This window comes from Salvia miltiorrhiza, chromosome 7 (genome assembly GCF_028751815.1).
Source record: "Salvia miltiorrhiza cultivar Shanhuang (shh) chromosome 7, IMPLAD_Smil_shh, whole genome shotgun sequence".
NCBI classification, from domain to species: domain Eukaryota; kingdom Viridiplantae; phylum Streptophyta; class Magnoliopsida; order Lamiales; family Lamiaceae; genus Salvia; species Salvia miltiorrhiza.
Genome location: NC_080393.1, coordinates 20,500,565 through 20,514,678, shown reverse-complemented (window position 1 = coordinate 20,514,678; position 14,114 = coordinate 20,500,565). Strand labels below are relative to the sequence as shown.

General features: G+C 36.0%; 2 protein-coding genes across 5 annotated transcripts; both read left to right on the top strand.

Annotated features, from left to right (window-relative positions):
- Window positions 1-3,893: 3,893 nt before the first annotated feature.
- On the top strand, window positions 3,894-9,039 carry LOC130993300 (two-component response regulator-like APRR5). Of its 4 annotated transcripts, none has more exons than XM_057918135.1 (8): window positions 3,894-4,336; window positions 5,744-5,905; window positions 6,001-6,131; window positions 6,267-6,479; window positions 6,699-6,870; window positions 6,972-7,290; window positions 7,485-8,247; window positions 8,507-9,039. In XM_057918135.1, the coding sequence occupies exons 1-8, from the start codon at window positions 4,105-4,107 to the stop codon at window positions 8,603-8,605; spliced, it is 2,091 nt and encodes a 696-aa protein (XP_057774118.1). In that variant the 5' UTR covers window positions 3,894-4,104; the 3' UTR covers window positions 8,606-9,039. The 4 variants fall into 4 exon arrangements, with proteins under 4 accessions (XP_057774118.1, XP_057774119.1, XP_057774121.1 ...); XM_057918136.1 differs by having other exon boundaries at window positions 3,895-4,336; window positions 6,270-6,479; XM_057918138.1 differs by lacking the exon at window positions 3,894-4,336 and adding an exon at window positions 4,939-5,039.
- Window positions 9,040-9,288: 249 nt separating this feature from the next.
- LOC130993308 (NDR1/HIN1-like protein 26) lies at window positions 9,289-10,321 on the top strand. Its single transcript, XM_057918145.1, has one exon. It carries the CDS (start codon window positions 9,565-9,567, stop codon window positions 10,126-10,128), a length of 564 nt encoding a protein of 187 aa, XP_057774128.1. The 5' UTR covers window positions 9,289-9,564; the 3' UTR covers window positions 10,129-10,321.
- Window positions 10,322-14,114: the final 3,793 nt, after the last annotated feature.

The window sequence follows — 14,114 nt, the reverse complement described above, 5'->3', positions numbered from 1 at the left end:
GATCACAATAAGAAGATATCAGAACTGGCAAGAGAATAATTCTCACTTAATTTGAAGTGAAAGGCAAATTTGAAGGCCAATCAAATCTGATCAAGTGCTAAAAGGCAAAAGCGCGTGTAATTTAAACTATAGTTTTACTACTCTTTCCTCCAACTTTTTATAAATTTATTTTTGAGCCCAAAACCCAACTCAACGGATTCAAAAATAAAAAAAAATGATTTAGTTAGTTTTATTGTTTTCTAATTTTTTTTATATTTTTCAAATATATCTTTTAAATTTTTATTATTTTTTAAGTACAAAAATTACAAAAAAATAATAAACGTTTAAAAATATTTAAAAAGTTACAAAAAAAACTACCATGTGGAGAAAACAATAAAAAAAAACTAAATTCTTTTTAAGTTAGACTAAAAACTTGAAATAAATAATTTTTTAAAAAATATTTAACTTTTTTTTATCTAAACATATTTTATTCAATTAGCACTACTCTATTAATAAACCATGAAAAATGATTATGTAGTATAATCAATTCAAAATTGGATATTTTTGGAATCAAACTTTAAAAAATGAGCTATTTTGATATATTTCCACTATTCTAATTTTCCACGTAAAATTCCAACCAATAGCAGCCAAGTCGAGGAATCCATAATCCCAAAGTAAGGCTGCCTGACAGTGTGTTTAATGAAATGTCAAATGAAAGATATTAATTTGGACTTGTTGGATGCCACAAATTTATTTCTCTAGTGCTTATGTCCACGTGTCGAGGTCCTATCCATCAGACACAAAATATCTTCTATTTGGGCCCACATTCAATTTTAAAAAGTAGGGAAATATTTAGTGATTGTATCGGTGATTAATACAGTCCATTGGTCTAAAAAATGTGACTGAATATCATATTAGGAAATAAAATGAGGGGAAAAAGAAAAGGAAATAAAATGAAAAAACAAATGGGCCGTCACTTTTTAATGTGGGGGGTGTTCAGGGACGTGGCATTTTTGGGCCATTCATTGGGGTCTTATAGATATTTTATTTTTCCAGCCTCTTTTACCCCTATGCATATTTGCAAAGCTCACGCCTACACAGTTTTGTATATTGCATTTTCCACCATAAAAGTTGGACTCCTTTAACACTCCCTCCCTCACTATCATTAGACTTGTCCAATTTTTTTTAGCACGATTACTAATGAGAATATAATTAGTATAATAAAAGTGTATAAAGGTACATAACCATATTATTTATAATGTAAAATTATTATTGAATATAAAAATAGGACAAAATCAATGAGACAACCTAAAAAGAAAAACATGACAATATTAATGGGACGGAGATAGTAGTTTTTTTTTTAAATAAAAATAACAATTTCATAAGCAAAAATAAGATTCGCCTCAAATTTCAAAGTACACTACTTCCATTTGTTGATCTTGTGTTGCACGAATACGATTATTATAATTTTGATTTAATAGTACAAGTAGTAGCAGAGGGACATTTGGTAATTTGAACAAAATTAGTAATTATTTATTTAATATTTTAAAAAGTAAATAGATTTAACGATAATGGTAGCAGTAAATTTAATATGTACATTGCTCAATATTTAATATACTATTGTTTTATTTTTTGTTTGATGGATGGATTTATAACAAATTATCTCATGATGTGGATGCCCCGACAATATTTATATTGTTATAACATAATTAATAAAATTTATAATTGTATTCAAAATACTATTAACTTTTAATTTTATTTGAGAATTTTAATATTTTTTTTTCCTTCTGTAAGAAAATCACAATGGTTTTCATTGTTTTAGTCAGTGACATGCGCTTGGTGGTTATTTGAAACTTGCTTTTAACTATAAAATTTTTATATATATATATATATATATATATAGATTAGTTGGGCCAAGTGACAATTTTTTCTGGCTACCTCATGGTATATAAGGAAACAATTTTTTCTGTCTATCATTGTTGTTGCCTCAATAATTATAACGCAGTGAAACTTTCACTTGAGCCTGGACATTTGTATAACCTAAAATAAGGCATACATTAATCAAAATAAATTAAGATTATGACGTGTTTGCATTTAAAAAAGTTTTGTAAAACATTCTAGCGTATTGGCACTTGATTGGTATACATATTTGAAAATAAATTAATTAATAAAATTAAAATTAATAATATAATGAATGAAGTAAGGTTGTTTTTCAAAGCCAATGAGATCCAATTCAAGTGGCAAAGCTGAGACACCCATAGACTCTCCTTTATGTGAGGTTTTGGATTCATCAATCCCGCTTGCATGCGGGTAATAGATACTTTTTGTAATTTTCAAAAAAATGTTATTTTTTTCAAAGAAAATAATGAAAAATGTAGTTTTTCAAAAAAAGGTTAATTACGCAAAAAATCATGAACTTTGGTCGGATTTCCAAACTTTCCATGAACTTTTTTTTAATCAAAAATTTCCTGAACTTAATCGTCTGAACAATTTTTCCATGATTTTCAAAAATCCCCAAATTGAGTGCTGACATGGCATTTTTAAGTAACCTGAAACATGACATGGCACCGCCGGACTATAACCAAAACGACGTCATTTAATTGGGGTAAAACGACGTCGTTTTACCTTAAATTCCAGCCCCCCAGTCTTCTCCTCTCTGAACTCCGGTGAGGAGCCACCGCGGCGGAGGCACGATTGACAGCGGCGAAGGTCGGCGCTGCCCGCGTCACAGCAGTCCGCGACGGCCGCCAACAGTAGAGAGAAATGGGGATCAAGCGAGGGATAGAGAGAGATAGGGGGAAGAGAGACAGAGAGAGAGATAGAGGGGAAGACGTAGAGAGAGATGAACGAGGGAGGGAGGCAGAGTGAGATAAAGGAGAGGGGTGCAAGGGCGGCGGCGCAGTCGCGACTTGCCGGATCTTGCATAGCTTGTCTTGAGAATGATTCTCGTTCTTCCAAACCCCCAATTTAATTTGGTGTGCATCTATTAGGGTTACAGAGCTTAGCAACCATGAATGAAGTAATCGAACTTGACGAAAACTGGGAGCGGCAAGACGGCGGCTTTCGTCCTCCCAATCCTCCACCGACTTGTCGGAGGAGCATATTTGAAATAGGGAAATTTAAAAACCCTAAGTAGTTTGTAGCTTGAGAATTTGGGAGAAAACGGAAGGAAGGAAAGGGGGAGAAGAAGAGGCGCCGGCCTCGCGGCGCCGGAGGCGGCGAAAATCGACGACGTCCGCCAGAGGAGAGCGAGAGAGAGACGAGAGAGATGAGAGGGAACACAAAGAGAGAGTTCTGAGTGCGAGAGAGAGACAAGAGATATGAGAGGGAATGCAGAGAGAGAGTTCTGAGCGAGGAAGAAGAAGAATTTGTTTTTTTTTTGTTTTTTTTATATATTATTTTTCATGTGGCAATTTTTGGTCCACGTAAGAGCCATATCAGCTCGTATTGCCTAAAAATTGCCATGTCAGCCCAGAGCTTCACCGGAGGAAAAAGTCATGGAAAATTGTTCAGACGATTAAGTTCAGAGAATTTTTGATAAAAAAAAAGTTTAATTTGGAAATCCGACCAAAGTTCATGATTTTTCGCGTAACTAACCCTAAAAAAAAAGAAGAAAAAATAATGAAAAAAGAAAGTATCTTTGATTTATCAGATGTCCTCTTGAGTAACTCCAAATTATTTAGCTATCTAGGATTAAAGATCTACGAAACGTGCACTTATCCTTATTTATGTACAGTAGTTTATTATCTTAATGAAAATTGTTGTTCTTGTTCCTAGTCAAATTTCACAATAATCGCAGTTGTGAAATTTGGGGTAGAGAAGCAGAATTATGGTTTGTTGAGGGTGGAGTCTGCAAAGACGTTAACATCACAATTATCACAAAAAAATCTGAGCCATCAGATGTTAAGCAGTTAAAGCGGACTGTAAAAGGGCATCGCAAGATGACATTACGAGAAAAAGGCGTCTCCATTTTGAGATATTTTGGGTTGAAAAACTGGTGCAGAAGCACAGCTGCTGAAAAAGCGATGAGAAGAACCAGGAGCTAATTCCCAACCGCGACAGTTGTTGTGCTACTTGCTCATATCACATGCTACCTCTCTCAAAGCAGCACCAATCTTCAAACTAATGGGAGAAGTTGTATTGAGCAGTGAAGCCGGAGTTAAAGGGATGGAAAACGACCGCCAACAGAATATCCCGTCTTTGCCCGCCGAGAGCCAGGCTGCGGCGGCCGGCAGCTCGTCTCTGGTCAGGTGGGAGAGGTTTCTGCCGAAATTGGCTGTCAGAGTGCTGTTGGTGGAAGCTGATGATTCCACTAGGCAGATTATTGCTGCCCTTCTCCGGAAATGCAGCTACAAAGGTTGGTTTTCAGGCCGTTTTTTCTGTTTTTGGAGGATTTGAGTAATTTTTAGCTTAAGAGGCTTGAGATTTTGATACCTTTGGATATAAGGCGTGCAGTGTGTTGGAGATATGCGTAGGTTGTGAGGATATTTGATGCTACCTTGTTAAGATGTTTATGTGTTGTTTAATGTTCTTGTTGTGGATCTTGATTCGTATGGATATTTTCTCTTGGTCAATTGTTCGGATTTTTTGTTGATAAGCTAATTTAAAGTTTAGATGAAGCTAGGCTTGATTGTCAATTAATATGTGTTTATAGATTTTAGTTGATATAAGTAGACACCCAATAAAGCTTCTATAGTGCATGATGTGGCTTTCTTGAATTTTTTTTTTATTATCTGCAAATCCTGAAAGCCCCTTGAGATCATCATTGCTACTTTGATCTTTTCTTATGCTTCTCTGAATAAATTATGTGGTTATATGTCGGCACCGTGAAGTCTGTTGTCTCTTGGGTTTACAAGAATTTGGCAAACGTAGATCCCTGATACCGATACTTGGAACTAGAATTCTTATTTTGGACATTTGAATTTACTCTGTCAATTGAAATTAGAAACATATTCGCAGGATATATTTATACGCTTTCAAATTCTGCTAGCATTTAAGGAGCTTTATATGTGGCAAAGAGGCTAATCTCTAACTTGCAGCACCCATGTTGAGCTGGTGAGGTAATGGATGAATCGAACTTGAACTTGGCCTGCCGCCTTCAATCTTGAAATACGTGTGCTTTTAGCTAGCTGTGTGTAGACTCGCAGTTATATTTTGTTAATACTTATGTCAGTTTGATTCTGCCCTATGCGAGGTCACAACGATAAATTTGAGACACAATACCTTCATTCCTTTAAGCAAGAGGATCTGAATTATATACAGTCATCTTTCTCCTCTCATGGTGTTCATTTGATGTTCATTCACCAGTAAAAGAATATGCTCGATACTTGCAAAGTTCAGGTCAGGCAATACCTGCATAGAAGATTCAAATCACATCCTACTTATAAAATACTGATACGGAAACTTTGGTCCTTCTACTGTGCATCCTTTTATCTCTCACCAGCTCAATAAGCGATTTAAGTATTTCCCTGTCATGGTTAAGATAATGTCAACTAAACTACTGGATAGTTGAATTCCAGTTGACAGAGGCTTTAGTTATAATGTGATGATGTAAAATTGGTCATCAGAACCTGTGTATGTTTGGATGAGGGAAATGGTCTGCGTAGGGATATCTTACGTTTGAGCTTTACTTATGTCACTGTATGGGCAAGTTAACGTTTTTGGTTGTTTAGTGTATTGTGATCTTGATTCAAATCTTCTGCTTGTTGATTGATATCGTTGCACAGCACTTCAGAACTAAACACCTCATCTTCTTTTGAAGCAGTTGCGGCAGTTTCTGATGGTTTAAAAGCATGGGAGGTACTGAAAGCCAGAGCTGAGAACATTGATCTTATTCTGACAGAAGTTGAATTGCCAGCAATCTCTGGATATGCTCTTCTTACTTTAATTATGGAGCACGATATTTGCAAAAATATTCCAGTGATAAGTGCGTTTGAATATGCACCTTGTTTGGCTCTTTAAATATTTCTTCCAATATGTTTTGATTATGGTAGATTCAAACACCTTTTCTTGATAATGCAGTGATGTCTTCATATGATTCAGTCAGTATAGTTTACAAATGCATGTTGAGAGGCGCAGCTGATTTTCTTGTAAAGCCTGTCAGGAAAAATGAGCTCAGGAACTTGTGGCAGCATGTATGGAGGAAACAAGTTGTAAGCCCATATCCATTTTACTTAAACAATTTGCTCTTTCTTTCTTTTTTGCAATTTCTTTTCTTTTAGGAACAATGTTTCATGAAGATCGAGGAATCTTATATCTCTATTTTCCTTATTTTCTTAATTACATAGCAGTCAAGTGGTACTGGACTTGGACCTCCAGATGAGAGCATGGCTCAACAGAAGATTGAAGCTACAGCTGAGAACAATGCTACGAGTAATCATTCAAGTCAACAGAAAATTGAAGCCACGGCTGAGAACAATGCTACTAGTAATCATTCGAGTGGTTATATGGCATGTGTTCAGAGAAATAGGGAGTGCATCGAGAAAGGAACTGACGCCCAGGTATTTTCAATTCTGTACACAATTCTCTATTTTTCTAGGAGTTGATGCATCTCTGGATACTCAATACTCTAAGCAACCTCGCCTCCTCCACTAATCCACATGACGGTACAGCTGAAAAAGCATCAATTTTTACGTTTTCAATGCTTAGTTGAATGAACACAACACCAAAGCCTCCTGTGAGTTATGATTGTAAACAGAAGTTGTGGATTATATCTGCAGAGTTCATGCACAAGACCGGAGCTGGAAACTGATGGACCAGATGTTGAGCATGCACATTCCCTCTTACAGCCAAAAACCAATACATGCTTTTCAAACAACATAAATATTTTTGTGCACAAAGAATGTCAAGAAGAAAGTAGAAGAACTAGAGCACATGATGATGAGACGGGAGGTAATGATCTCATTGCCTTTCTTGTACATACCATTTACCCTTTCATCACCATGGATAGGTAAATGCTTAACAATTTGCATCTTTTGTCATTTTGAAATTAGGGCTGCAGACTGTGGCTAGCATAGATGTTAATTATGGAACAACACGAGGACAGGACAAGAACTCTTCTTGGGAACAAGTCAACGTCACTGGTCAGGATTCCAAGAATAATAATGTCAGAGAAGCTATTGACTTAATTGGAGCTTTTAGTAACTGTTGTAAAGGCACTTTGGCCAGTCCTGCCTCAAATGCTAGCACAAACAAGTTTGATATTTTTCCCTTGGATCTATCTTTGAGAAGATCTCATCCTAGTGGCTCAGTTAATCAAGTAAATGATGAAACCCACAGGATAAACCATTCTGATGCATCAGCGTTTTCTCGGTGAGTTTGCACTATAGAGTAAATTGTTTATCAATCTCTGTGTTATAAGTATGGTATCCTATTCATTATGGTTTCTCCACTAGCATAATTTAAATGAAGCCTTCATTTTACCCCCCGTCTTATTTATATATTCCATACGGCTTTTGTTATCCATGTGATTGCAATTAACAGTCTGATGGATACAACTCCTGCAGGTATGTCAACAAGCCATTGCAGCCAAGAAACTCCACATCTCGAAGCACCTGTAATCAACAGAAAGACCTTGAGACCAATTCTGAGAAACAACAATCCAATCATACCCCTGAGTATACTTCTGATGCACACGGTTCAAGAATAAGCTCACAGAAATATGCTTCTGTGACAGGGATCCTACCAGGACGACCTGAAATTCCGTTTTCTTACCCTCAGCTAAGAGAAACATCTCAACCAATTCCAGTTAGAGGTGTGAGATTTGAAAATGTAATCAACGGATTTGGTGCTGTGATGCCTCAAATGTATCCTGCACAATCTGGCCTGTCACCTGTGCCTAGTCCAGGCACAGCTAGCCACTCCCAGTCTTTCGCTTATTTGAATCCTTTCCATCAAGCAGACCCTCAACCCGCAAATTCTCAGAGTTTCCGTGACCTTCTTGATCAAAGGATCAGCTGTGCCATGGATCAGACTGATAATAAACAAGGCGAGAAGCAGGAAATTGTTGAGGATGCAGAACATGTTTCTTTTGCCAATGATCAGAGTCCTAATAGTGGTTTCTATAATGGTTATACAAGCCACCATCACAGCATAGGTTCTGGTGACATTGGCAAGATTAATGTGATCTCAGTTGGGAAGGACTCATCAGATGCTGCTAGTGAAGAGGGAGCCCATGTTCATGAGGGTGGCTCTAGTCGGTCCATGCAAAGAGAAGCGGCTCTAACAAAATTCAGACTGAAGAGGAAGGAGAGATGTTTTGAGAAGAAGGTTTGTTGATTTACTGACTTAGGATCTTACTCTTTACCAGTATAATATCATTGTAATGCATATAAAAACAATATAGGAGAACATAATAGACCTAGTTCGAGTGAGCTTTCTCTTTGATCTCTCTGCTAACTATAATTTTTGATGATGCTGTGAGAGCACTGGTATTGTTAAGGGTAGTAATGACTCTAACATACATGTGGTGGATTTCTTTGGAAACTGTGGTTTACTTCTATAATCAATATTGAACTTTGTTTGACAGGTGCGGTATGAAAGCAGAAGGAAGCTGGCTGAGCAGCGTCCTCGTGTGAAAGGACAGTTTGTGCGTCAAATACCTGATGATGCTCAACCTGCAAGCTGACGAGCTGGTTAGCTCAACATCCTCTTAAAATTTTAGAGATTTTGGTGGAAATAATTAGAGTGATCAATTAGATTGTGGCAATTGTTAGAAATAGAGTGATCAGTGAACTAAGGGCTTTCCGGCTGAGGAGTGAAAATGATTATATTGCTACGAAAAAATGGCTGGTCTGTATATATCCTTCCTTTGTTTAGGCGTTTGCTACATAGACAAGCGGCTTCGTTTCCCTTCTCCTCTTGATGTGTAGATATATGTGTTAGCTTAATAGCCATATCTTAGTACAGTTATTGCTACTGTATTTAATTTTTTTGTTTCAAGCTGAGTTGCATCTGATGATGCCAATAGGTCGACTTACGCCTGATCACACATTTGTATTTTGGGGGATTAATATTATGACTGAGCTATGTTATTAATTATCATTTAGTTCTGTGTAAAAAGGTGAAAGGAAGGTGATGTTTCTTGAACTGCAGAAATTGCCTATTTCTGGTACTGCTTTTCGACTAAGACCTGCTCTGTTGTATACTTGGCATAAGATGGCAATTAATGAATTCTCACCAAGCTCTTCACGTATCAGTTACATCACAACATTTGATGAAATGTTTTACAGCTCCATTTAGGGGGATTTAATGTGTATGGGTGGGTTGTAATTGAAAACAGATTTTCTTAAGGCAGAAGTAAAGGCTTAAAGGGACACTATGTGAGTGTTGGGGGCTACCACTAACACTGCTTTCTTTCTACAATCAATACTGATCTTCTTTTTCAAGTCCCTTTTCCAAACTCATTTAGCACCACACTGTTTTTCATAATCTTCTACTACACATGCTACATTTTATTTGTATCACACTAATTGAAGCAGACCTTTTAATCACTCACTTTTCATTCAAATATAGCTGCATTTCCCTTCATCTTCCACTTCCTCATTTATTTTCCTCACCATTGGCTATACTCTCTCTCTCTCTGCAATGTCCATAATCCACGAGAAATCTCCCAAACACTGCGCAGAGAAGCAAGCAACGAGAATATCCAACAGATCAAAGAAGAAGGCATTGATCTACGCTTCGATATTCTTCCTCTCCCTCATTCTCATTCTCCTCCTCTGCTTCATCCTCCACCCCACCAATCCTCACTTGTCTCTCACACAAGCTAGCATCAATCACCTCAACTCCTCCATTAACCTCACTCTCCTATCCACCAATCCAAACAAGATCATCGGAATCTACTACAGTGGATTCCTCATACATGCTTCCTACAACAGCCACGCCATCACTCCCAACACTTGGATTCCACCATTCTTTCAAGATCATCAACAGACCAACCTTCTCAGCGCCTCGTTGCTCGCAAACGCATCTCTGCCTCACCCGGTCGCCGGAAAAGTGCCCTTGGGTTTCACGGCCGCCGGCACCCTCAGGTGGAAAGTTGGGATTTGGATTTCGAGAAGATATAGAATCAATGTAGATTGTATGAGTGTTTTGCCCTTGACTCCATTGAATTCCAAACAAGCCGCACTTTGTTCTACTTCCATTTGAAGACTTGAATTCATGAATCGTCATTGTCATATATGGCTTTGCTTGTTTACCAACAATAAGGCATAAGCTTCTTCTTCTGCTTCTGCATGCTTTTTTTTTCTTTTTCTTTTTCTTTTATGATTAAATATTGTCTAGAAATCTGTATTTATAAAATTACCAGTGATTGTTGATTATATATCTCTACTTTATCTTTTGTCTTAGCTCCTAAAGCTTTGCATGCATGTGTGCTGGATAAAGATCAGGATTACAGAGACTTTTTGGTAAAAAATTTGAAAAATAAAGTTCAACGTAATAAACTGTATTTCACTTTATTAATTTATATAATGTGTATTAACGAGAAGAATTAATGTTATGGGTGTAAAAGTTATAAAAGCACACACTTTTATAATAGTAATAATTAAATAGATATAATATATCATATTACAACATTGCTAGCTATTCAATTAAATATATACATGATAGGCAAACTAAATTTTATAAATATGACTATTATATACTACTCATGTATGTATATCTAGACTGGTATGCAATATATTAATTAAATAAAATTTAATGATTGTAATAGAAGATATTGGGGATGGAGAAAATGTAATATGATCATAATTAGATTCTTAAAGTGAAAAAGCAAAAGATAGAAAGGCCGAAAAATGAAAATGTATTTACTGCTGCTTTCTCTTTTGATAACTTTTGATTTTATTTGTCGACTCTCCATTTAAACCACCAAAAGTTAATGCAGGTGTAAAGAAGTGTTAAAGACTCTAACACGTACGGCGGTGTGGTGGTAAAAGCGTACATAGCGGCGGCGATAGTAGGATTTTCGATGGGCTTTTATTGCAATTTCTTCATCAGCTTGGGATTATGGGCTATTACTCATAACATTATTGTGAGTAGTATAATATTTGGGGCCACACTTTAAAATTACGTAACTGAAATCTAGGGATGGCAACGGGCCGGATCTGGACCGGATCTCATCAATACTAGATACAGATTCGTTTGAATTTATGGGATCCAGATTCGTCCCAGATCCAACGGATCTAAAAATTTGGGATCCAGATCCAGATCCAGGTTCGTCAGATCCGCGGGTCCAGATCCATGGATCTATTATTTTTAAATTAAATTAAAAAAAAAGATCACAAAATCAACAATATCTAGTTTCCATCATAAAAAATATTGCACAAAACATATTCATGCAATACAAAATCTCAACATAGAAAAATAAGTCACTAAAAATTCAAATAAACAAATCTCAATGTTCAAGTCAATGATAACAAGTCTTCCAAATTACATTTCCTAAGAAAAAAAGTCTCCATAGTGTATTGTTTTTAATTTTTAATATATTTAATATTATTAATATAAAATATAAAATATATATATTAAATAAAACGGATCCACGGGGATTTGGGTTGGATCCGAATCTAAAATTTCAAGATCCAGATCCGTTTTAAAAATTGAGATCCAAATCCGGATCTAGATCTGTTTTAAAAATTGAGATCCAAACCCTGAAAAATGGATCTGGATCCACAGAGTTGGGCTGGGTCCAAAATACATTGTCATCCCTACTGAAATCTAAACCTATCATAGTACTTTTTGACTATGCATGAAGAATAGGCTATATCATCTTTATGGGTAGGAAAAGTGGGGAATGGTCGACCGCCACATCAACAAATTGAAATAAAAAAAAAATTAAAATGGTGGGGACTTGACCTGGTCGACCAGGAGGAAAAAGAGACCAAGGGTGGTCTCTCTCTCTCTCATCTAGTTTGGATTAATGGTGCATTACATTTGTCAATATGTAATTGGTTGAGCAGATTTTGTTATGATAATTAGTACTCCCTCCATCCGCCAAGATTATGTAAAATTGATTGGGCACAAGATTTAATAAAATTGGTGATGATTTTGATGTAGTGGAGAAAGGGTCTCACCACTTTATGAGATGTGTGGTTGAGATTGAATTTGATGTGAGTTTTTTGTAAATAAATAGTGTTAGTAAGAATAAAATATTAAAGAAGATGGTGGGATCATTGCTTTAAAAGGAAATTGACATAATCTTGGCGGACGCCCGATGTAGTAATTTTTACATAATCTTGGCGGACGTCCGATATAGTAATTTTTACATAATTTTAGCGGACGGAGGGAGTATATCTTTTATATAAAATATTAAAAAAAATAATTAAAAATATCAAAATTTATATTTTTTCATTCTCTATAAATAGAGACCACTCTTGTTATATTTCAATACACCTTCAAATTCTCTCATTTATCCTCTCTACATATAACTTTTATTATTTGTTTCTCTATTTTTCAATGGATTGAGGCAATAATTATTTCTTCAACTCTCAAAATTTCAATCCCTCACAAGACTATTATCCAAATCTTGCTGATATTCCAAGCTCCAATGAATTCTCAGAGTTTGATTATGCTATGAATTCAGAATTCTCGCATAATCCAACTCATTCTCCTATTTCTGAATATCACCAAACCTCTGAAAATTTCTCTGCAAACCCTTCAAACAATGCACAAAGTTGGACTGATATAGAAGATATATCACTAATGTCTGCTTGGTGCTTTGTCAGTAACAATCCAATTGTTGGCACTAACCGAGATAGTTCATCATTTTGAAAAAATATTGCAAGTATGTATGAGCAAAGTCGAGCAGAAAATTCAGAAATTGGAGGTTTAAGGACTTTGGAATCATTGAGGCAACATTTCAAACGCCTCAACAAAAATGTAACTCTATGGGTTGGTGCATACAAGAAAGCATATGAACGACGAACGAGCGGTCAGTCCAACGTGGATATTGAGAAAGCAACTCAAACAATTTATGGTAAACCTAAGTTTACGCACCATGAGATGTTGGAAAAGGTTATGAGCAGCAACCCGAAATGGGAACTGAAATTGGATAATACTGGTTTTATATGACGTTCTCACCCAAATGACGAAGACAGTGTTGACGAAAGTCGCAGCAGCTCAAAAAAATCAAGGACAGATGAAGATGTGGATCCTCCAACCGACTCCACTCCAGAAACTTCTGGTAGTGATGTTTCAAAATTTCATCGTCCTATTGGTAGAGATAAAACTAAAGGTAAGGCTAAAAAAAAGGAAAACAAACAGAATCACAATATTTGATAGTTTCAGATGCTTTCACTGCTAAACTACGTGAAATGAGGATCACACGTGAAAAAGAAATGAAAACATCTACGTTGAATACGTTGATGAAAAAAATTCAGTTATCTCCAGAAGAAGAAGCTCTCAAACGTCGTCTAATGGCTGAACTTTATGGAATGTAATCCAACTTATGATGTTTGTTTTTAATTATTGTGTTATTTAAATGTAATTTCATTTTGTGTAATTTCAATTTGTGCAATTTCAATGTAATTTCGTTTTGTGTAATTTCAATGTAATTTCAGTTTGTGCAATTTCAATGTAATTTGGTTTTGTGTAATTTCAATGTAATTTCATTTTGTGTATTTTCAATGTAATGTGATATCTGAATTATTGTCATGATATTTTCAAAAGCATTAACTTTCAGTGGCACCACCCATGTGATTTCTGAATTATTGTAACGACATTTCCAAAAGCATTAACTTTTAGTGGCACCACCCATGTGATTTCTTAATTATTGTCACGATAGTTTGTGTAAGATAGCATGTGACATTTATCATGCTCTTGCTTATATATTTATCCGTGTACTCTCTCAAACGACAGAACAATTATCTCTTCTATACTCTTGATAGAAAAAACTCCTCTTCAAAAAATGGCATCTAGTTCTAATATTGATGCTTCAAATTCTAGCGATGATAAAGCATGAGAACAAAACGTTGCCGAACATAATCACCAACTTGACCGCATCACTGAGGATGTGGTCACCCATGCCGCAAGTCTATCTGTACAACCTACCAATTATGCCGTTAGAGCAACGAGGCGGTATATTGAAATAAAACATGAGATAGGTCATGAAGGTGTGTTCGAGCAGTACTTTTCAGAAG

Bases quoted from the DNA above. Each gene is read 5' to 3' on its own strand.
- LOC130993308 (XM_057918145.1), top strand. From the start codon at position 9,565: ATGTCCATAATCCACGAGAAATCTCCCAAACACTGCGCAGAGAAGCAA.
- LOC130993300 (XM_057918135.1), top strand. From the start codon at position 4,105: ATGGGAGAAGTTGTATTGAGCAGTGAAGCCGGAGTTAAAGGGATGGAA. The intron at 4,337-5,743 runs GTTGGTTTTCAG...CTTTTGAAGCAG, and splicing joins CCGGAAATGCAGCTACAAAG to TTGCGGCAGTTTCTGATGGT. The intron at 6,871-6,971 runs GTAATGATCTCA...TTTTGAAATTAG, and splicing joins ACATGATGATGAGACGGGAG to GGCTGCAGACTGTGGCTAGC.